Source organism: Arvicanthis niloticus, chromosome 18 (assembly GCF_011762505.2).
Source record: "Arvicanthis niloticus isolate mArvNil1 chromosome 18, mArvNil1.pat.X, whole genome shotgun sequence".
Lineage (NCBI taxonomy): Eukaryota > Metazoa > Chordata > Mammalia > Rodentia > Muridae > Arvicanthis > Arvicanthis niloticus.
In genome coordinates, this window is record NC_047675.1 from 37,307,377 (window position 1) to 37,330,471 (window position 23,095).

Here is a 23,095-nt window from a genome sequence, read left to right on the forward strand (position 1 = left end):
ACTAAATATATCTTGAATTCTTTTCTGAGACAGTCTCTCTTCTTTTCTTTTTTTATTTCAAGATACTTTATTTTCAAAATGGATCACAACATAAGCTTTTGGCCCATCCTGCCAGTGTGCAAGCTATAAATGCTCAGCAGCTGAGGGGCACTTGTTAGTATCATGTCTGAAACGGGAATAAAAATCCATATAAAACAAATATTCAAAGTTTCCATAGGAACACAGTAAGTGTGACACCCCCCCCCCCATCTCCTAACCTTCCATACTGCATTGGTGCCAAGCCTACTCTTACAAATACATTCCAAACTAGCAGTAATTAAGTTAAATGGTCCCCCCTAATGCCTTACTTAATTCAAGCTAAAGTTGCAGGTAAGAGCTACAAGAATGGCATCTACACATTGATCCTAGCAGAAGCACAGGCTGCAAGGGTAATGGCGGGAAGCCATTGTACTGGATCTGCTTTTCATGAGTTGCCACATTGGCCTTGACATTACATAGTAGATGTTTGGCCTCTGGAATCCATTGAAAGTAGAATCGGCAGCACCGGTGTATGCACCCATGTTCTCAAATGGCATCCAATCACCCACATGCATTTCAGGCAGGTTACAGCGCTCAGCGATCGGATCAAGGCCATCACATGTTGGTCCCCAGATGCTGGATGAGTAATACTTCTCACATGTGCATGATCATAAAGAATGCGGTTAAATGATCCATACACTCCATCATTCACATAATGCATGAAGGTTTGCTCATTTGAGTCATCTTCATTGTCAGAGCTGGTCTGCTCCTTCCGAGTGGCTTTTTGGGCAATGATATTGCCGGCAAGTGTGAAAGCTGACGAGACATAGTATCTGCCTGTCTCAGCTATGGTTCTCACTCCAGAGTCTTCTGACGGGAAGTACTTATCCAGAGCTGGGTTGATTACACTGGTGATCTCTTCAAATTTAAACTTTGTATCCTCAGATCCAGGAAAGCTGCCACCAATATCAAACAGATTCACGCTGAAACCAGCTTCTGTTCCCATGTCAAATACACAGCGGGCATCTGACCCTGCCTGCATGAAGGTCTCAGGATCAGTACATCCACTGCCCACGTGGAAGCTGACACCAGTGACGCCAATATTTAGTTAGCTCTTTTGCCGGTTCCAAGAGAAGCCTGCTGGTGTTGAGTGTGGCACCAAACTTAACACTGAAGCAACAAACCGCTTTGGAATCATCAGTGGCAATCCGCAAAGCCGACTTTGCCTTTGGATGTGCGACTTACATCAATTCAATTTCACTGTCAAAAGTTATCATCTGGACTCCATTACTGGTAGCATACTTGATTTGAGACACTTGTTTACAAGGATTTGCGTAGATAATCCTCTCTGGAAGCACCTCAAAACCCTGCACCAACTGTATTTCAGTCTTGCTTGCACAGTCAAATCCTGTCCCAATAGCAGCCAGGATGCTCACTATGGCTCTGTTACACTTGACTGCGTAACACGTAACACGGGGAAGAGCTTTTTGCCACCATGCTTCTTTAGAATGTCTCCGAGGTCCTCAACGTGGAAAAAGCATCCTTATTGTCAGAGGAAGAGACTTCATTGATTTTTTTGGTCCAGAATGTCCTTAGCAGTAAAGACTTCATCGAGGATACGGCAGTCAAACTCTTCCTTAGTAAAGCTGCTCATGGTCCTCGATGTACCTCCAGAAAACCTAGAGATGGAATTAAATTATCACCAGCTCCTCACAAGGCCAACTTATCTAAGAAGTCTGAATGCTGTCTCCTTGGAGCGGTGGAAACACTCACAGCTTAGTGGCGCGGCTGCCCGGACCCATGGAGACACCGCAGAACCCCGAAGAACGCCTGGCCTTTCGCTGGATGCCGCCCTGGTAGTCGCCTTGTCTAGCCTGCCACAGACTTGACCCCCTTCTCGAGTCTGCTGCAGACTCTGACCCGTGGTGGCATCAAATTGCTGGCTGAGGGCGGCCAGCGGCAGTGGCTGCAGGGACTGAGAAAGCCCTGAGACAGCCCAGGTGGACCCAGCTGTCCTTGAATCCTGATCCTCCTTAGTTCTCTTCCTCTGTGCTGGGATTTACAGGCATGCTCCAGACTTTGAATTTTTTTTTTGTTTGTTTGTTTGTTTTGTTTTTTTGTTTTTCAAGACAGGGTTTCTCTGTGTAGTCCTGGCTGTCCTGGAACTCTGTAGACCAGGCTGACCTTGAACTCAGAAATCTGCCTGCCTCTGCCTCCCAAGTGCTGGGATTAAAGGCCTGCGCCACCACCGCCCGGCTCCTGGAAAATTTTTAATTACAAAATTAATACGTGTAGCACAGTGGTAAGTGTTTGCCTAAACAGCTATGAGACCCTGGTTTTAAGATCCAGTACTTCCACAACAATAATAAGTACATTGGTATCATATCACATGGTAAAAGAAATTTGAACCATGCAAATTCCCAGCATTTAAGAGACTGAAGCAGTAGAATCATTGAAAGTTTGAGCAAGTCTGAGCTACACAGTGAGGTCCAGCCCAGTCTGGGCTACGGAGTAAGATCTTGTCCTTAAAACAAGGGGTTGGAGAGAAGGCTTAATGGATAAGACCACTTGCTGCTCTTCAGTTTGTTTCCCAGCGTCCACCTAAGGCAGCTTCTAACGGTTTGTAACTCCAGCTCCAGGGGATCTGACACATGTAGTTTCTGAAGGCACCTGAAATCTCATGTATGTATTCATATGTGCACGCATGCGTACTCACACCTACACATAAGTTAAAATAATAAAAATGAATCATTTTTAAAACCCTACCAAAACAAGCAAGAGTTGTTTGGATTTTTTTTTCCTATCAAAGAACAAGACCATGGGCTCATTTATGTACGACACAATAGTAGTTACTTGTATGGGTCTGCATGTATACTTTAAAATGCAAAATTTGAGGCAGGGGATGTACCTCTATTGGTAGAATGTTTTCACAAGACCATAGGTTCAATACCAAGCACCATATTTTATTTTATTATTTATTTATTTATTTAGTTTCTCTAGAGAGGGTTTCTCTGTGTAGTCCCGACTGTCCTGGAACTCACTCTGTAGACCAGGCTGGCCTCAAACTCAGAGATCTGCCTGCCTCTGTCTTCTGAGAGCTGGGATTAAAGGAATGTGCTACTTATTATTCCTGCCTTGTATTTTAAGATACAAAACCTGATATAATTATTCAGATAACTTTGTGAAAGATGCCGAAGAAAGTTTATGGTTGATTAGATCATAGTTTTAGGCTCTTGAGAAAGCTGCTTATTTTGCCAACGGAAGACAATGGGAAGGAGTTAATGGCAGCCCCAAACTAGAGGAGGGGTTTACAATGGAAGGAAAGGCATGACAGTAGAGGAATAAATCCCTGTTCTGAAGCTTTTATACTGATAGTGGGTCCCAAACAGCATCATCTGTGTGGCTAACACTTAGAGAAAAACTTAAGATTTGATTGGAAGTCAGAGAGAAAAGAAAGAAAAAAGGAAAACCAGAGGATAAAGCTTGGAATACTTTGAGTACTTGGAGTAGCAGCTAGAAATAAAGTGTGCAGAGAAGGCACTCTATAGACTTAAGATACAGTCTCTACTCAGATCTCTAACTTCTGAATTGGGCATGTGTAGAGCATGCTTCAAGTAGGAGAATACATTTCAAACATTGCTAAACACAAGAGAGAAAACAAGCAAGCTGGATATATAATACACACCTGTCATCTAGCACTCAGGAGGTAGAGGCAAGAGGATCAGAAGCAGTGAAGGAAACTAACTATCAACAACCATCAACTACTGAAAGCTGTTGTAAATGTAATTGAATAAAGGGGTCAAGTTGCAGCCATTGTTGAGGCCTGCTACTTTTAACATAACTGTAGCCATTTTGTATTCGGTTTCCATTTTGCTCATGAGGTGAAATTAAGTTCAGGGTCTCAGACTCCACTTACCAGAAGTAATTATCCATAACTGACACTGAACAATTCTCCTAAAAGGTCCTAACACTATGGTTGTATTACTGATCTGTGGTATCTCCATGCTCTGAAACTCCCCTGTTCATCAACTGTCAACCACCTCTTACCTCACTTAGGACCAATCAGCTTAAAGGTAAGCTGATAATACTTTGTCTAGATAACCAAACTGTAGTACTGCCTCTACTCTTGCCTTCTGAACTACTGAACTTTTTTTTTCCTATAAAAAGCCTGCCCCAAGAACAGACTGGACCACAATTAAGCTCCTGAGTCCTTTTTTTGTGGTCCTGATCAACCATTCTTTTTTTTTTTTTTTTTTTTTTTTTTTTTTTTTTTTTTTTTTTTTTTTTTTTTTTTTTTTTTTTTGAGACAGGGTTTCTCTGTGTAGCCCTGGCTGTCCTGGAACTCACTCTGTAGACCAGGCTGGCCTCGAACTCAGAAATCTGCCTGCCTCTGCCTCCCAAGTGCTGGGATTAAAGGCGTGGGCCACCACTGGCCGGCCTGATCAATCATTCTTGAGGTATACCTGCAATAAACTATTCTTGCTTAACTGAAATAGGTGTTTGTATGGTTGTGTGGCGATTCCTGAACCCCAACACTTAGTGCATTGGCAGGGAATGTCCCTTAGCCTCAAGCACCTCTTATTGCTAGTGAATGCAACCAAGCTGGCTCCCTCCATGAGGAGCTTAGTTTCCTGCACCTGCGCAGTTCTTTTTCTTGGTTTGTTCTTATTTCGCATTTAGTCTAGACTTTTGGAGACCCAAAAGAGGAGGGCTGGATGCAGCGAAAGCTCCTAGGGTCAGAGGAGGTTAGGAGACATCCTGCTTCTTCTCTGGTTTCCCCTTGGGGAACTAGGGGAACCTCTGATTATGGTTCTGGGTCCCTTCGGTGGGGCATCTGGTTCTCTTCCCCATCCCTCAGCTCTATTGGTTGTCCTTGGCGCACTAATCTGTCCACACGGGTCAGTTTGTCTGTAATTTCATTTTGTTGCTTGATTGTTACAGTTGCTCTGTTTCATATTTAGAAAGGGAAAAAAAGTTAAAACTTCCTCTGCTGGCCGTTCACGCCCTGATTTAGTTTTAACTTATTTCAAGGATTTTTAGAAAAAAGTGCCCGATTGAGACAACAAAAGCTGATAAACTGGTGCTGTCCTTGGAGCCTCGCCTCCTGCCTGGACTGAGGGGCAGCAAGCCAGGAGCTGCTTGTTCAGCGCAAGCAGCTCTTAAAGGGGCATGAGCCACTTTTCAGCTTCTCTGGTCAGAAAGCTGATGGCTCACTCTGCTGCAAAACTTCTGTGTCCATGAGAATTGGATTCAATAGGGAGAAAGATGCTCCTACCTTGAAATTAAAATTTTGTTTGTTTTCAATGCATAAATGTATGTGGCCATTACATCTTTTATTTCTGACTGATCTCAAATGTATATGTTTGCTCTGTTCTACATGTCTTGGTTATAAAACATTGGCTTGTAAATCATGATGTGTAGTTAAAAAATCTGTAACATCAGTAACAGAAAGTTGGCTTAAAACAAGTAACTCAGAGTAAAAGCCATTCTGGGCAACAACACATGGCATGAGCTGAACAAAGAAACTGGTCTAAAGATTCTTATAAATTGGGGTGATATTTTTATGTAATTACTGTCCTCAAAACCAGACTCATAAAAGATAGGATTTTAAAATGTTTCTTGTTCTGGAGAGATGGCTCAGTGGTTAAGAGCACTGATTGTTATTCCAGAGGTCCTGAGTTCAGTTCCCAGCAACCACATGGTGGCTCACAACCATCTGTAATGGGATCTGATGCCCTCTTCTGGTGTGTCTGAAGACAGCGCCAATGTACTCACATATATAAAATAAATAAATCTTTATAAAACATGTTTCTTTAATGAAGTATTAAAGCTGCACCTCCATGCATTCATATACAAGAACTTTTCTTGATGGCGCCTAAACTATGCAACATAAAAATAAAAGTAACACACTTAGTATAGACACTGGATTGTTGAAACTGTTAAAAAAAAAACCTTGGTTTTGTCTTCTAAAAATTATGGTTACACTCTATGACTTCACTCTTTAAAAAGATACTTTTTAAAAAACATCTTCATTCTATTTTTTTAAAATGTATTTATTTTATGTATGTGAGTACACTGTCTCTCTTCAGACACAACAGAAGAAGGCATCAGATCCCATTACAGATGACTGTGGGCCACTATGTGGTTGCTGGGATTTGAACTCAGGACCTCTGGAAGAGCAGTACAAGATACTTTATTTTTATATTGCAAAAGCAACTTTTAAATTTATTTAAATAAATAAAGCTATGAGACATTTTACAATTATTCAATATTTTATTAAAATGACTATTAAGATACAATGGTTACAATAAGGGAGGAAGCCGGGCGGTTGTGGCACACACCTTTAATCCCAGCACTTGGGAGGCAGAGGCAGGCAAATTTCTGAGTTTGAGGCCAGCCTGGTCTACAAAGTGAGTTCCAGGACAGCAAGGACTACACAGAAAAACCCTGTCTCAAAAAAAAAAAAAAAAAAAAAAAAAAAAAAAAAAAAAAAAAAAAAAAAAAAAAAAAAAACAAAAAAAAACAAAAAAAACCCCAAAAACCAAAACCAAAAAACAATAAGGGAGGAAGTTTTAATAAAAATAACCATGATGATGATGATGGAAACTACAATGACTTTAGAAATTACAATAGACCATAGCAATCAAATTATGGGCCCACAAGGAGGGGACAATTATGATAAAAAAAAAAAGGTCAGACAATCCCTATTATGAGACCCATGGCTCTGATGATGGAAATAATAAATATAATAACACAAGGTTTTTACTTAAAATGCAGCTATTGATTAATGCAATATGAAATCAATTAAATATACATCTTTAAGGATTTTTTTTCATTTGTTTGTTTGTTTTATCTGTTGTAGCTTTGTCTTTTTTGTTTCATTACATCAGGTATATTGCTCTGTAAATTACGGTTAAGAATCACTGGCTCTTGAAATCTACCCTCCCCCCACCCCCTGTTTCTTTTCAGTTTGCCTGAGCTCTGGCAAGACTCTAGCAGCCCCAGCCCCCTCCTTTCAGGCCAAAGAGCCCTGGAACTCCCCTGTTTTACCACATGTCCACCACCCCTCTTACCTCACTCAGGACCAATCAGCTTAAATAAAGGTCAGCTGATTAATTGTCTAAACAGCCAAAATGTAGTACTGCCTCCACTCTTGCCTTCTGAACTTGTTTTCGTATAAAAAGCCTGCCCTAAGAACAGACTTGTACCACAGTTAAGCTCCTGAGTCCTTTTTTTGTGGTCCTAATCAATCAGTCTTGAGGTGTGCCTTCAATAAACTACTCTTGCTTAACTGAGATGGGTGTTTGTATGGTTTGTGTGGTGATTCTGAACCCCACACCTATCAAGCAGGAGAACTTGGCAGCTTTGGCCACATGGTTCTGGTTTTAGGGTCAAAAATACAAGAAAGGATAATGGAATCTCCTCCCTCTGGAACTAAGGAAGGTCATCAAGGACAGGCATGTGTCAGGGATATCCCTGCATGGAGGCCCAGAGAGGCCATCGCATGAAACTGTGGATGTGAAGCCTGCATTGCCCTAGAGACCCTAAGATGTTGGAGATGCCAGAGCTGTTGGTTACCTGCTAAGAAAAGCAGCAGACAAGGTGTGGAACCAGCCCAAGAGAGAGAATCGTTTTGTAGTTAACAAAGCTGAACAGAGTTGGAGATCTGAAATGCACTTTTGACATCAGATACGGGGGTTGCAGAATTTGGAGTTTGCTCAGCTGGTTGTAGGTCTTGCTTTAGGTTATGTTCTTTTTCCTCAGTTTTGGAATGGTAGTGTATATTCTTTGTCACTGTATGTTGAAAGTATGTGAACTGCTTTTTTGATTTTGATTTTACAGGGGATCACAGTTAAGAGATTGTCATGATTTTTGTTTTTGTTTGTTTGTTTTCTGAAACAGGGTTTCTCTGTGTACTCCTGGCTGTCCTGGAACTCATTCTATAAACCAGGCTGGTCTGGAATTTATAGAGATCTGACTGCCTCTGGGTCCCAAGTGTGCCACCACTGCTTAGCTGAACTTCTGACTTTTAAACAGTGTTGAGACTGTGAAAAACTATAGGAACTTTTGAAATTGGACTAAATACATTTTGCATGCTGGTATGGCTACAAGCCTGTGGGGGCCACTGAGTAGAGTGTGGTGGTTTGATAAGAATGGCCCCCACAGGCTCATATATGTGAATGCTTGGTCATCAAGGAGCGAGCAGCACCATATGAAAGGATTAGAAGGATTAGAAGGTGTGGCCTGGTTGGAGGAAGTGTGTCATTGGTGGTGGGCTTTGAGGATTCAAAGGCCCATGCTAAGCCCACAGTCTCTCTAGGCCTGCTAATCAGGATATAGCTCTTAGCCACTGCTCTAGCATTATGCCTGCCTGCCACCATATATGCCCTGCCATGATGATAATGGACTAACCCGTGAAAGTATAAGCAAGCACCCTCAATTAAACGTTTTCTTTTATAAGAGTTGCTTTGATCGTGGTGTCTCTTCACACCAATAGGCCGGTGACTAAGACAATAACCCGTCCTTGTGAATTCTTCAACATTGTTTACTTACAGACAAATGACCCAAATGTGTTCTAGGTTGTATCATGTATGGCAAGTTAAGGAGAATAAAGGCCGCATGTAGAGGCAGCAGAAAAAACGTCAAATATCACTTTTTTGTTGTTGTTTAGAGTTTACTGTAAAAACAACTGATTTTTGAGGTAGCACAGGGCAGCTGAGTAATCTATTTTTAGTTTCCCAATAGCTCTGCTGACCTGTCGGCTTCAATAACAGCTGCTGAGATTTCTTTTCAGGGACCCGAAGGCAGCTTTTGGTCAAAGCATTGCCTCAAAGCCTTCAGATATCAGATGGGAAATTCAAACATGATGGGAATTTAGCAGCTCTGCTGACGTAGTATCTCTTGTCTTATCTGCTACCTTAACCCTCAGGTCAGATGTCTGCTCAGTTCTACCTGGAACTGTAGTACAAGGATGGTGCCAAATAAGCATATGTGACCTCTTCTTCTTTATGTCTAAAGACACCAAGATAAACGCAGCTAAAATAACATCCAGCTCCACTGAGCCAGTACCTAGAGTTCTCTAATTCTAATTTCATCTGCTCAACACCCCTCTACTCCTCCTTTCCTTCCGTAAAAGGCCTTTTCACACACTGCAGTCCCCTAAGAATACCTTTCTTGGTGAGAGCCTCCCATCTTCTGTGATTGGCTAGATGTCCAAATAATCCCCTTTCTTCCCATTATAACTAGTTCTCAGGTCACTGGCCTTTTCCAGTGGCAAGAAAAAAATAAACTTTAGACTAACATAATATCACTCATTTGTTTGGTTTGTTTTTTGAAACAGATTTCATTTAGCCCAGCACGACCTCAAACCCACCATGTACCCGAGGATGACTGAACTTCGCATCTTTCTGCTTCTGCCTACTCCCCACTACGTGGATTGTTGAGCATGAAACACAGAGCTTTGTACAAGTTCTCTTCCAACTGAGCGACATCACTGGTCCCTGGATCACAACAATTTAGAGATTTCTGGGACCTGATGTAGAAACTCAGACACAGTCAGATGCTGGGCCATGAGCATCTAAATGGCAAGTTTTGTCCTTAGTTCATTGAACAAAGGGCAACAGCATATTTACTATTACAGTTGTTACTTAACATAGTGGTTTAAAACAGGAATGTATTAACTCAACTCATGTTTTAATGACTTGGCAGTGGGCTCGTTTTTTGGTCTTACATGGGCTCACTCATGCAGCTGGGTCAATTGCTAGGCTGGCTGGCCTATCATGAACTCAGATGAGATGGAATGCCTCTGCTCTGTGTACTTCCTCATCTTCAGGCATGCCTACCACCTCTGCTCATGGATGGATACTGTTTCAAGAGAGGGAGTGAACATTTTAGGGTTATGGTTATGGTTATGGTTATAGTTATGGTTATGGTTAGGGTTAGGGTTAGGGTTAGGGTTAGGGTTAGGAAGCCTCTTGAAGCCTAGACTTGGAAGTGGTCCAATGTTATTTCTTTCACATTCTCTTGAACTAAGCCAAATGCCAGCTGGGATCCAAATGCTAGAGGCCATTTCTTGATAAAAGCCATCAAAGCACAAAAAGAGGCGTGAGCACAACACCATTTGTCAACTTTTTCAAATAATTTGCAGTTAGTATTGGAAATACTTTTTAAAAAATATTTTTAGAAATATTGGGAGTTCTTATGCCAGGCATGGTGGCACAGGCCTTTAATCCCAGTGCTTGGCAGGCAGAGGCAGGCTTATCTCCATGAGTTCAAGGCCAGCCTGGTCTACAAAGTAAGTTCCAGGACAGCCAGGACTATTACACAGAGAAATTCTGTCTTGAACTCCTACCCCCAAATTAATTAATTAATTAATTAATTAAAAAAGAAACAATAGAAGTTTTTTTATGGCTGTCAATTTTTTGTTTTGTTTTATTTATTTTTTGAGACATGTCTCTATATAGTTCAGGTTTGATTTTTTTTTGAGACAGGTCTCTTTATATAGTACACAACTTTATCTATAGACCAGGATAGCCTCAAACGGAGATCCACCTGCCTCTGTTTCTCAAGTGCTTGGATCAAAGGTGTGTATTACCACATTGGGATGGAATTGTTTAGTTTTTTTAAATTTTGGGGAGTAAGAATTTATTTATTTTTATTTTATGTACATTGGCATTTTGCCTACATGTAATGTCTGTATGCAAGTGTCAGGTTCCCTGGAACAGGAGTTACAGATGGTTGTGAGCTACCATGTAGCTGCTGGGAATTGAACCCGGGTCCTCTGGAAGAACAGCCAGTGCTCTTAACCACAGACCCATGTCTCCAGTCCCATGGAATTGTTTTCTATTTGTAACAAATAAGAACTTTGACAGGTTTGGTGGTCTATGCCCTTAATCCTAGCATCCAGGAGGCAAAAACTAGAAGATTTCTTTGCATTTGGGTCAGCCTGTTCCTCATAGCAAGTTCCAGGCTTGCAGGGGCTACATGGTGAAATCCCATCTCAAGAAAAAGAAAGACAGAAAAAAAAAAAGCAAGCAAGCAAGGAAGAAAGATTTTTGCACCCAGCAATAAGTTGATACTGTTAACAGACATGAAGGACAAATGTCCAGTTTGTCCCTCTTAGGGCTTCTTGTCCATGGATTCTTCAACTGTAGACAGTCTCTCCAAGATTCCTATGAATGAATGAAAAGAAGGTGAGACAAGCGCAGCTTACTGACAACCAAGCTGGGAACAAGAAGAAGACTCCAGTAGACAATGCACAGGAACAGTGTTTGCCTGGTCTGCCTGCTTCCTAAACCATCTTCACACATGACTCTAACTTGTCAATCTTTGAAAACACACATCTCAAATGAGGCATGGGGGTGCATGCTTAATAACCCTTGCACATTTGTAACCCCAACTCTGAGGGAGTTCTGAAACAAAAGGGGCTACCAGTCTAGCTGAGAAAATGAAGCCCTCAGGTACATGAACAGAGCTTGCTTCAAACAGAACAAGTGGATGACCTGGACCAGCAGGTCATTCTTCAGTGACAGGGTCCTGAGAGAGAGGACCAGGAGATCAGACAATAAAGAGAATAGAAATTAGAGAAGATATGAAAGTTTGGGGATGTGGGTGATCTTGCATAAGCTGTGTCTTATGCCAAGTAAGCGTATGAAGTAACATAGCACCTTATATACCACTTCTGGGGAAGGCATGGGGCAGTCAGCAGAAACTGTCACACTATGGGACAAAGTCAACAAGAAGCTAATTAATGTTGCACAGGGAAGCACAAGGTATCTTGAGAACAATATAGACCAAGTGCACAGCATCTTGGGACTGATAATAGACAAGACCCGTGCAATGGGGAGAAATTGGGTTTCAGTATCTGAAATTCATCTCCCGAAAGGCCTGGACTACAGGCCATTACCGGCTCCATCAAGCATATGCCTAGTTTTAGAGAAGGAACTTTGGCGTCAGGGAAAGCCTGGATCAGGAATCAGCCCAGCCTTCAACAAATGTTGAAGAACAGAGGAGGATTGCTGTCCTCTTCTGGACTTAACACAGGCATGCAAGCATGTGCACACAAATATGTAAGGCCAGGTAAGATAGTGTACACCTTAATCCCAGCACTTAGGAGGCAGAGGCAGGTGGATCTCTATGAATTTAAGGATAGCCTTGTCTACAGAGTGAGTTCCAGACTAGCTAGTACTGTACAACAAGATCTTGTCTCAAAAACAAACAAACAAACAAACAAACAAACAAACAACCCCAAACTTAAAAAAAAAAGTCTAAGTCAAGGAAATAATCCCAAGGATGAAATGAGAAGGAATGAGGGGAGAGAGGGAGGATATCAGAAAGAGATGGATAAAGAGAGGGAGGGAGGAAATAGGCTGGAGAAAGTAACCAGTCTCTGAACCTAGACCTCTGTCTACCTTGCCTTCCCGTCTTCTGAACTGCTACAACCAAAAATGTTTTGAGACATTGTCAAATGTTCCCTGCAGGACAGAGCTGCTGAGTGCACACTGCCCAGAGTGTGAACTACTTTATTGGAGCTTTTAAAGAAAAGAAGAGAAAAGAAAAAAGAAAAAAGAACTTTGAGAGCTTGTTTGAAGGTTCTAGCAGGGGAACAAAGCTATTCTTATACCCTTGACTCCACAACATTCTGGAAGCAGAGGCAAGTAGATCTCTGTGAGTTTGAGGTCAGCCTGGTCTATAAAGCAAGACCAGGATAGCCACAGATATTACACAGAGAAACCCTGTCTTGAAAAACAAACCAAAACCAAACCCAAAAACCAAACAAAAGAAACCTGTCACAATTGTGCAATAAACACATGGCTCACATTCTTTGTCAGAAAGAATCCTACCATCCAAAGAGGGCCGTTGGGAGGGTTCCTGGGCCCGGCATTCATTAATGATCTCCCGTAACAGCTCAGGGCAATCCTGACCCAGTGGCTCCTGCTTCTTTTCTTCAACCACCAGCTCATAGATCTTCTTAGAATCACAGCCTGACATGGGGAGAAAAAAGATATGAGGCTTAAAATTTTCACTCACGTAGTTCTCTCTGTATATTGATAGCTAAGATTAGAAAGAAGGACTTCGTATGGAAAAAAAGGAAAAGAAAAAGACAGACAGGAAGAAGAAAGAAAGAAAGAAAGAAAGAAAGAAAGGAAGAAAGAAAGAAAGAAAGAAAGAAAGAAAGAAAGAAAGCAAGCAAGCAAGCAAGCTCTACTGACCAGTCCAGGTATTTCCTACATTAGAGAACCAAGTGGCCAAGACATCACAGATAGAAAATTCCAGGCCTCTCAGAAGAGGACCCAACCCCAACCCCAGCAGAACCAGTTGTCACGGTCTTCACCTTCAAATGGGATCTTTCCAGTGGCGATTTCCCAGAGAACAATTCCAAAACTAAAAGAAAACCAAGGGCTTGTCAGGTGGGTGATTTGGCAGACAAAGAGTTCGCCGTGCCACACTCTTTTGAATTTGATCTCCAGAAATGAGATCCACACACATTTATATACATGTCATCACCCATTTCTCTCTCTCTCTCTCTCTCTCTCTCTCTCTCTCTCTCTCTCTCTCTCTCACACACACACACACACACACACAAACACACACACACACATACACACACACACACACACAGATACATTAAAAATTTAAAAGAGTGGGCTGGAGAGATGGCTCAATGGTTAAGACCATTTGCCAACCTGGGTTCAGTTCCTAGTACCCACATGACAGTTCACAGCCATCTGTAATTCCAGTTCCAGGGGGATCAGATGCCTTCTTCTGGCCTCTGTTAACACCGCACATGGTGCATATATATGTTGACATAACACTCATACACTTAAAATAAATATATCTTTAAAAGCTTTCAAGATAAAACCAAGAAACTAAGCACCCAGCACCTTTCTTTTCCCATGTCCCTACAGTCATTTCAGGGCACTCTGAATTATCTGATTACCACCTAACTCAAGTCAATGCCCCACCACACCCAGCGCTAGGGAAGGAAGCTAGACCCTGGACACATCCGGCTAGTACTACACCACCAACCTGTGCCCCGTCCCTGTTCAATAGAATTAAGATGGTCCTCAGAGGAGGAGTTTGCCTGGGACTGTCCCATCTTTTCTACCTGAGTTAGAATCTGTACAGGAACATACCTGTATATTTCAACATTTATAACATATTCGCAATATGGATCTTTCAGTCTCTCAGGGGAGACATACGCTGTCGAACTGAATCTCTCTGCTTTAATGTTCTTTGTCACCCGGCTGATGGAAGTCTGTGTTTTGCTTAACTCAAACCCTGCAAGCTAGACAGAAAGATGCATTAGATGTTGAAATAGCAAGCTTCTGGGTGGAGGGGTAGAAGGTGGAGTGGGGCAGGGGGCAGAGGCTTTTCCCTTGGGGACTTATTTTAATGGTGCCTTCAGCCTTTGCTTTCGTTGACATTGTAGGTCCACTTCATCATATTGTACCAATCAAGAGAAACAGTAGCTCTTTTCAATAGACCAGGGATGATGAAAGGGAAGAGAATTTGAAGCACTGGCTGTAAGGCCTCTGTATGGTTTGGCAAGTTTACTTACTAAACTTACTCATTACTATTGCGAGTAACTATTAGATATAGGGCTTTCACGGTGAAAGACTCAACTCCAATCAGAGAGGCTGGAGAGGGGGAATAGAGTTACAACATGGCTTGATTTTTCCAGGCGCACAGTGACATGAGGAAAACCCCTTTGTTTCCTCTGTCCTTGCATGGTGGCCACCTTATTCCTTTGGATCTTACATGAAAAGTGTGAGTTATCTTTGTCAACCGAGAACGGTCATCTAAAGATGCCACGGCATGACTCCCAGTGGAACGGCCATTAGCGTGATCAGTGTGCAGGAGAATTAGGTTGACCAAAGTGAGCCAGGTACCCAACGTCATCTAGGTACCCAGAGTTATCTAGGTACCCAAATTGGGGAGGAGGTCGAGTAAAGGTTAAGACATACAGATGGCACAAGGTATGGTTTCACACACTTTTAATCCCAGAACTCAGGAGGCAGAGGCAGGCAGATCTCTGTGAGTTTAAGGCCATCTCGATCTATAGAGCAAGTCCCAGGACAGCCAGGGCTACGCAGAGAAACCTGTCTGAAACAAAAAACAAAAAAGCAACAACAACAACAAAAACTCAACAACAGAAGACACTTGATTGCTCTTGAAACAGGCAAACTCAGCAAAGTGGTAGTGCTCCTGGCTGGATGCAAAACTCTCAGAGTGAAGAAGTGGGACCTCAGCTCCATGCACACCTACCTCCCCATCCCCCTAGCTCTTCACTCCTCCCTTCACCTCCAGCCATGGTGGCTGGGATTGACAGCTATCCACATCAGCGACAGTAGCCATGGGCAAGAAGAAAACCACCTGGAGGTTAGATTGATTATTTTGTGATTACAATCACCTTGCACCCACAAGGTACTCTATGGATATCCCCGTGGAGAAAAGGGTCACTAACAAGGATGTCTTCAGGGACTCAGCTTTGACACTCAAGGTCATTTGAGACCCAAGGTCAAGCCTATGGAGTGATATAGGATGGGCGAGATTTTATGGTTCTTTCAAAAGCTTCAGTTTTAGGTGTTTTTTGTTTCCATTGTCAAAAATAAGAAAGAAAGAAGAAAAGAAAGTATCTACGGATGACAAGACATTCTTTTATAGTTTTCGAGTTTTGGACAATGAGTTAAAAACCCCTTCTTCTTCTGAGTGAATGACACAAATTATGGTAGATTTCTCAGCTAACGTTTGGCTCTGTTCCTCTGGAAAATTGATAAAGGTAGACTGTCAATCTGTGCTCCTTAGTAACCTAATGATAAAAATGATCAATGATATACGAATTGCTTAAGGGTGGGGATTGGAGGACCATAAATACCCAATAGGCCTGCTGTACTTTGTAGCAAGTATATGGGAACTGTCTCATCCTTTTTAGAGCATTGTCTGGTATGTCTATAGAGTTCGAAGAGATGTTGACTCTTGTAAATCATGAGACTTCAAAGTCTGGGTAGCCTCATACCAACCTATCCTTAGTAGCAACTGGTAGGAACAAAGCCACTATCTCTTGGATGAGTGTGAGGACTTCCACTGGAGAGAAGGGGTTGATGCTGCTAGCAATCTGTGCTCCCTGTGAGATCCTTGTAAGTGACCCGAATGAGTACAAGAATCTTCTGAATGCTTCGCTGAACATAAGCAGATCCCCTAGTAGGTATTGTAGTGAATGTAGAAGTGGAGTCTAGAATCTAAGAGAAATGGCTCTTAGTTCATCCCTGCTGGGCGGGGCAGGTAGGCACATCAGAGCAAAGGGTGGAATCTGTTCTATGGTGGGCACCCAGCAAGCTGTACAAGCAGGAGAAGAGATGGACCCGCTTCTAACATCTAGGAGGGAACCAAGAAGACACAACCTTTCTACAGTATTCTCTTCCAGCCTGCGAAGCTCTGACCAACCCAGGGAGGCCTTGGGGGATGAGCTCACCTTTACTTGGTAGCCTCCGGCTACCAGGAAGCTGGAGCTTCTGATGTTTCTGTGGAGTGTTCCTGAGTGGTGTAACCTGATTACAACCAAAGGTAGGGTGTATTAAGCGCCTTTAATGGGATCACGAGGCTGTCTAGTACCCAACCTTTTGCACAAACCTGCCCCATCAGAGTCAGCAGTGAAAGAGGGAAGAGAAACCATTCCGGGCTTCTAGCCTGTTCTCCCATCATCTCTGAGATCATCAGTAGCACAGACAGGACCCCCCCCCACCCCCCAAGTTCTTTGTGGTGCCTGTGTAACCCTCCTGTACCTGTACAAGCCTCTGGCTGCCCTCAGGGCTAGGAGGCTGCGCACACTCATTGTGAGGTCCCTTTCTCTATCCAGCAGTTCCCGCAGGGTTCCAAGTTCACAGTACTCCATGACAATGGAGAACTCAGGGGGCTTCACTAGTGGAAAAGAAACAGATACTGTAAAGATTTCCACAACCACAAATCACCTCTCAGCTTCTGTCTGTAGAAGTACGTTCTGCCCTGAAGCGAGTCCCAGTTCTCCCCTATTGTAAGACCAACCCAATTTTAAAGTACAAAAATCTCAATGTGAGGAAAACTTTGAGTGACACTTATTCTCTGAGGTAATGGCTGAGGTGACTTGGTCACTTTGGATGAGTATGTTCTTTTGTTTCTAGCCTATGACCTGAGACCTTGACTTCTAGTCAGCTCTCTTCACCAATCCCTTCCACATATACACAGATTACGTGGGATTTAGGCTGTGGAATGATTTCCAGAAGGGGAGATGGGAGATGTTGCTTCCTCTTTCTAGGCAATAACAGCAATCATGAACAGCCGGGGGTGGGGAATGTAGCTACATCAACACTGGTTTTAGTAATTAAAGTCGCATTCTAAAAAAATAAAGGAGACTGAGTGTGGCGTCCCACCATATTGATCACAACACCTAGGTGGCAGAGCCAGAGCTACTGAGTGAGATTCTGTCTGAAAACAAAGCAAAATAGCTAATAGCTGGGTGGTAATGTAAACTGCCTTTGATCCCAGCACCCAGGACGCAGAGGCAGGCGGATTTCTGAGTTCGAGGCCAGCCTGGTCTACAGAGTGAGTTCCAGGACAGCCAGGGCTACACAGAGAAACCCTGTCTTGAAAGGGTAGGTTAGGGAGTTTTTGCAGTTTTATTTTTTTGAAGCCAGGTCTCATGTAGCTCGGGTTGCTTTTGAACCACCACCTCCTCTTCCTCTTCTTCTTCCTCCTCTTCCTCCTCCTCTTCGATTTTTACTTGTGTATGAGTTTCTGCCTGCCTGTACATCTCTGCACCACATGCATGCCTGGTGCCCAAGTCGGTCATATGAGCCATCTTTCCAGCCTGGCCTGGAACTGCTGATTCTCCTTTTATTTCCATACCACACACACACACACACACACACACACGGGGGGGGGGAGGAGGGAGAGAGAAGGAGAGAGAGGGAGAGAGAAAGAAGGAGAGAAGGGAGAGAGAGACAGAGAGAGAGAGAAAGAGAGAGAGAGAGAGAGAGAGAGAGAGAGAGAGAGAGAGAGAGAGAGAGAGACTGAGAACAGAGACTTGGGAATCCAGCTTCTTCTCCAGGGTTGGGTTTTTAAGTCTTTGAAGACTTTGAATCAAGTCTCCTAATTTAGGGTTTGTCAGTTTGAACAAAGACAGGATTGGCCCACAACCATTTTATAAACCAGGATTTGGGTAGCATAGAGGTAGTAGTATGCATGTATTCTACTGATACGGAAACAAACAAACAAACAAAAAACCCAAAAAACCAAAACCAAACAAACCCTGACAAGCTTTTGCTTTAAGCTAGGATTTTGTCTCAGGTCAGAACAGTGAGGAAGAAGCCGCCATCTTAGAAGATTGTCATCCTTTACCTGGTTATGACTTTCTCTCCCTGTCTGCATATCAGGGACTTTGCTTGACTTTTAGTTCCTCACCACTGCCCTGTGAATTGCTCTTAAAAATTTAGCACATGGGCCGCACATGGACATGATCCTGGTATTTGGGAGAGGTAGGCAGTTCTCTTTGAATTCAAGACCAGCTTTGTCTACATAATGAGTTCTAGGACAGCTGGGGGCTACTTGATAGAGAAATCCTGTCTCAAAAAAAAAAAAAAAAAAGAGTGTGACGCTGAGCCACCAGGAGGCTCCGTGGGCCTGCCTACCTTTCTAAGACCTGACTCGTAAAGACATATTTTTTTCCTTCTCTTTTGTCTTTTCTTCAAGATGCTGACAAGAGCTTAAGCATGCTTCCCCTGGTACGTTAAGCTTTTTTACTTCCTCTAAAGTTCTCCTTCCGACCATGTGGCTGTTTGTCCACCGTTCCATGCTTAAATCGAAAAACACAGCTCTCTAACCTCTTAGGCTCTCACCTACGGATCTATAATAAACCTCTCTTTAAAACTCAGAAAAGGGCCGGGCAGTGGTGGTGCATGCCTTTAATCCCAGCACTTGGGAGGCAGAGGCAGGCAGATTTCTGAGTTCGAGGCCAGCCTGGTCTACAGAGTGAGTGCCAGGACAGCCAGGCCTACATAGAGAAACCCTGTCTGGAAAAACAAAAACAAAAACACAAAAAACAAACAACCCCCCTCCCCAACAAAACTCAGAAAAGGCAGAGAGCGTGTTCTACACACCGGCAGTCAAAGCTTGACCAACCCCAGTAGCTCCCTTACCTGTTTGATCGATGCAAATCCCAAATATACGTAAGATGTTGGGAGAATCGAATTTCTTCATGGTTTTGATCTCCTCATTGAAAGTGAGTCTCACTATTCTAGGACGGTGAAAGGAGAAATTGGCATTTGGAACTTGATGGTTGTTGGGGGCCGACTTTTAGCAGAAAGCAGCTATCAGCTCTGCAGCCATCTTGAGCCATACACACTGACATGAGACTTGGATTACAATAGCCTACAACAGCTGAGCACACTCCGATAATCTTGGTTTAGATACCTTTGGTGTGTGAGATTAAAGGTATGTGAGATTAAAGGTGTGTAACTTAAGAGTTATGACTTAGAAGTGTAGAGATCAGATTTAGAGACAAGACCTAAGGGCATGATCAAAGGTGTAACTTAGAGGCGTGGCTTAGAAGTGAGACATATAAAAGGCTAGAGGCAGACAGAGAAAGCAACAGATTACTTAACATTAGGTAGAAGACACTTGGCTCTAGAGAGAATCAGACACAGCAGAGAATCAGACAGAGGAGACAGAGAAGCAGACACTTCAGAGAGTACAACTTGGAACTAAGAATTAGGTTAGAGAGAACAACTTGGAGTTAGTTATTAGACATTAGGCACTTGGCACTTGGAAGAAGAAACTTGGAACTTGGAGGCAATAGGAACTAGGGACTAGGAATTTAGGACTTGGGACTTGGAGAGAGGAAAAGAGACTGAAGAATAAACGGGATTGAAACACATTCTGTCTGGTCTCCATTCTTCGAGTCCGGCCTCTCTCTCTCTTGCTGAACCCCGACCCGAGGACCAGAGTGGCAGCTTGGACAGAGATACAGTGGCTGCCAAACGCGGGGCAGCCCAGGCCTCAACATTTTGCTCGGGTCACAACATTTTTTGGCCGCCCGAACGTGGGCCAGCTTAGGTCTCAACAGATGGTCATTCAAAGAATGTATAGTATACGCATACAAGCAGGCACGTGAGGCACCATCAGAGACTCTTGGTATAGGGAAAGCCAGAGTGATGGGTTTGGCTGTAGGTTTTACTCCCAGATGAACTTGAAGGCAAAATGAGTCCCTAAGTGTCTATGACAAGAATAATAGGGTTTGTTCATCTCATTCTGGTACTTGATAGAACCCTATTTTTGTGACTTATATGGCAAACTAGGATGTCAAGTTTTTATTGTTACTTTTATACTAATATGTCATTTTATTTTAGTAAATGTCCTAAAAAACTGTGGTATGCGTTCTTGGTTAGTAAAAATAAAGAAATTAGGGATTATATAGTAAGTGAAAATTTATAAACAAACTCTCTTCCAGAAAACAACCTCAGGAATACGTGTGTCAGTCATTAGAGAGCGTCACAGCCCGCATCAATTCAGTCCAATTTGTTCATGTACATAAATGTGAGGCTGAAAGAGAAAGTGATATTTGTGCACAATCTGTCAGGGAGGTAGACCAGGACCAAAGCATACAGAAATCAACTGCATTTCACTGTGCCAGCTATGAGGAATCTGAAAATAAAATTAGAATAATTTCACTTACAATAGTATAAGAAGAGCAAACATTTACAAATAAACTTAACAGAGCCAGGCATGATGATGCAGGTCATCAATCTAAGTACTCTGAAGGCAGAGGCAGGAGAATCTCTGTGAGTTCTAGGCAAGCTAGAACTCAAACAAACAAACAATCACAACAACAGATCTCATTACCCTCCAAGAGTTCACTGATGCAAAAACCTATAAAATGACCCATGGTACAGATCAGAGATACAGGAACTAGACTGATGTTTATAAAAAAACTTACATAGTAAGTGTGGTGCCGTCTCTCAGTAGAATGAGCTATTTAATAAATAATATAGAGAAAACTGACTTACTCTGTGGAAAAAAACCAAAACTAGATCCCGTATAATATCACATATAAAGACTGATGCCAGGAGAATTAAAGCCTTAACTTAAAAATTAAAACTGGAGGCTGGAGAGATGTCACTGACTGCTCTTCCAGAGGTCCTGAGTTCAATTCCTAGAAACCACATGGTGGCTCACAACCATCTGTAATGGGATCTGATGCCCTCTTCTGGTGTGTCTGATGATAGCAACAGTGTACTCATATACATAGAATAAATAAATAAATCTTAAAAAAAAAAAAAAAAACCCTGATGTTAGAAAGATGACTCAGAGGTCGAGAGCACTGACTGCTCTTCCAGAGGACCTGGCTCAATTCCCAGCATTCACATGGTGGCTCACAACCATCCATAACTCTAGTTCCAGTCTATTCAATACCCTTTTCTGGCCTTTGCAAACACCAGGCATGCAAGTGGTGTACAGACATACATGCAGGAAAATCAACCACGCACATAAAATAAAAATTTAATAAAAGTTTAAAATAATGATAATAAATAATAATAATTAATAATAACATAACGTTATTATTTAATCCCTTTAATCCCAGTACTGTTTAGACCAAGGCAAGTAGAATTCAATGAGAGTGAGGCCAGAGTTCCAGGCCTGCCAGAGCTACATAGTGAGACCCCATCTAATAAAAAGAAAGAAAGAGAGAAAGGGAGATGGAGAGAGAAAGAGAGAGAGAGAAAGGAAGTTAATTCTAGGTACAGGGGAAGTATATTTTGGGAGCACAAATAATAATGTGAAGTTTGGATGTACCTAAATTAAAATTAAAGATGCATGTGCCCAGTGTGGAAGAGAGCTTCCTCCTGGCTGCCTGCAGAAGACAGTTTCTTTCTAGATGCCTTCACATCAGGATATAGAACTCACAGCTCCTCCAGCACCATGTCTACCTGCATGCTACCATGCTTCTCACCATGATGATAATGGATTGAATTTCTGAAACTGCAAACTGGCCCCAATTAAATGTTTGCCTTGGTGCTCGCTTCGGCAGCACATATACTAAAATTGGAACGATACAGAGATTAGCATGGCCCCTGCGCAAGGATGACACGCAAATTCGTGAAGCGTTCCATATCTTAAAAGTAAATAAATAAATAAATAAATAAATAAATAAATAAATGTTTGCCTTGACTTATCAAGGCAAGTTGCCTTGGTCATGGTGTCTCTTCACATGTCTTTCACAATGGAAACCCTAAGACAGGACCTGAGTATGATTCCCAGCACCCATAATAGTAAGTGGCTCACCAGTAACTGCAGTATCAGGGGGCTCTGATGCCTCTGGCCTTCATGGGTACCTGCACTCACACACACTTACTCACACATGTACATATAATTTTTAAAAATGTCACAATGGAACCTAATTCTTTGTGAGAAAATGAAAATATAAAAACTGAAATGGCTAAACACATAAGATTAAATGCCCAAGCTGGGAGGTGATGGCTTGTCCCTTTAATCCCAGCACTTGGGAGGTAGAGGCAGGTGGATCTCTGTGAGTTTGAGATCTAGCCTGGTCTACAGAGGAGCAAGTTCAAGGACATCGAAAGCTACACAAAGAAAGCCTGTCTTGAAAAATAAAAGAGGGAAAAAAATGAAAGAAAATGATCATTAGTAAATGAAATGCTTTCAGATCTGATAACACTCTACAAGGATAAAACAAATTTAGAAACACCAAGTATCAGTCAGTGTATAAACTATAAGTGTTTTCAGGTACTGCAGGTGGTTTACTGAACGTGTAGCTATAACCAGTCCATTCTAAGAGCTTTTTGGTAGAACTTAGCCAATTTAATATATGTGGAACCTGTGATCCAATGGTTCCTATCCTGGAGTTACAACCCAAAGAAATTCTTGTACAAGTGCTGGGGGTACAGCTTAGTGGGAGTGTTCACCTCCATGTCTAAAGTCCAAGGTTTGATTCCCAGAACCTCAGAATTGTCATACAGACTCAGTAAGGGCTATGTATAGTGGCATCATTGTCCTTGGGAGAAAGTTGGAAGCAGATGTTTTACGT

General features: G+C 42.5%; 1 protein-coding gene, 1 non-coding gene and 1 pseudogene across 4 annotated transcripts in view; 1 reads left to right on the forward strand and 2 right to left on the reverse strand.

The window, feature by feature from the left end:
• Positions 1-357: 357 nt before the first annotated feature.
• Positions 358-1,672, reverse strand: LOC117722985 (ornithine decarboxylase pseudogene; annotated as a pseudogene).
• A 4,878-nt stretch (positions 1,673-6,550) lies between these two features.
• The window catches only part of Mlkl (mixed lineage kinase domain like pseudokinase), a 30,472-nt gene continuing 13,927 nt past the window's right edge, over positions 6,551-23,095 (reverse strand). For 2 of the 3 annotated variants that reach the window (XM_076915897.1, XM_034522745.2), the window contains exons 5-11: positions 19,191-19,288; positions 16,803-16,938; positions 16,493-16,568; positions 14,154-14,305; positions 13,352-13,401; positions 12,861-13,001; positions 6,551-11,189 (exon numbers count right to left, since the gene is read on the reverse strand). In XM_076915897.1, the coding sequence (XP_076772012.1) occupies positions 11,137-11,189; positions 12,861-13,001; positions 13,352-13,401; positions 14,154-14,305; positions 16,493-16,568; positions 16,803-16,938; positions 19,191-19,288 (706 nt within the window). In that variant the 3' untranslated portion in view covers positions 6,551-11,136. Of the gene's footprint in view, positions 11,190-12,836; positions 13,002-13,351; positions 13,402-14,153; positions 14,306-16,492; positions 16,569-16,802; positions 16,939-19,190; positions 19,289-23,095 lie in introns of all 3 variants that reach the window. The other variant, XM_076915898.1, reaches the window with a different exon arrangement.
• LOC117723633 (U6 spliceosomal RNA) lies at positions 22,063-22,166 on the forward strand. Its single transcript, XR_004608729.1, has one exon. It is a non-coding gene; the product is annotated as a U6 spliceosomal RNA (small nuclear RNA).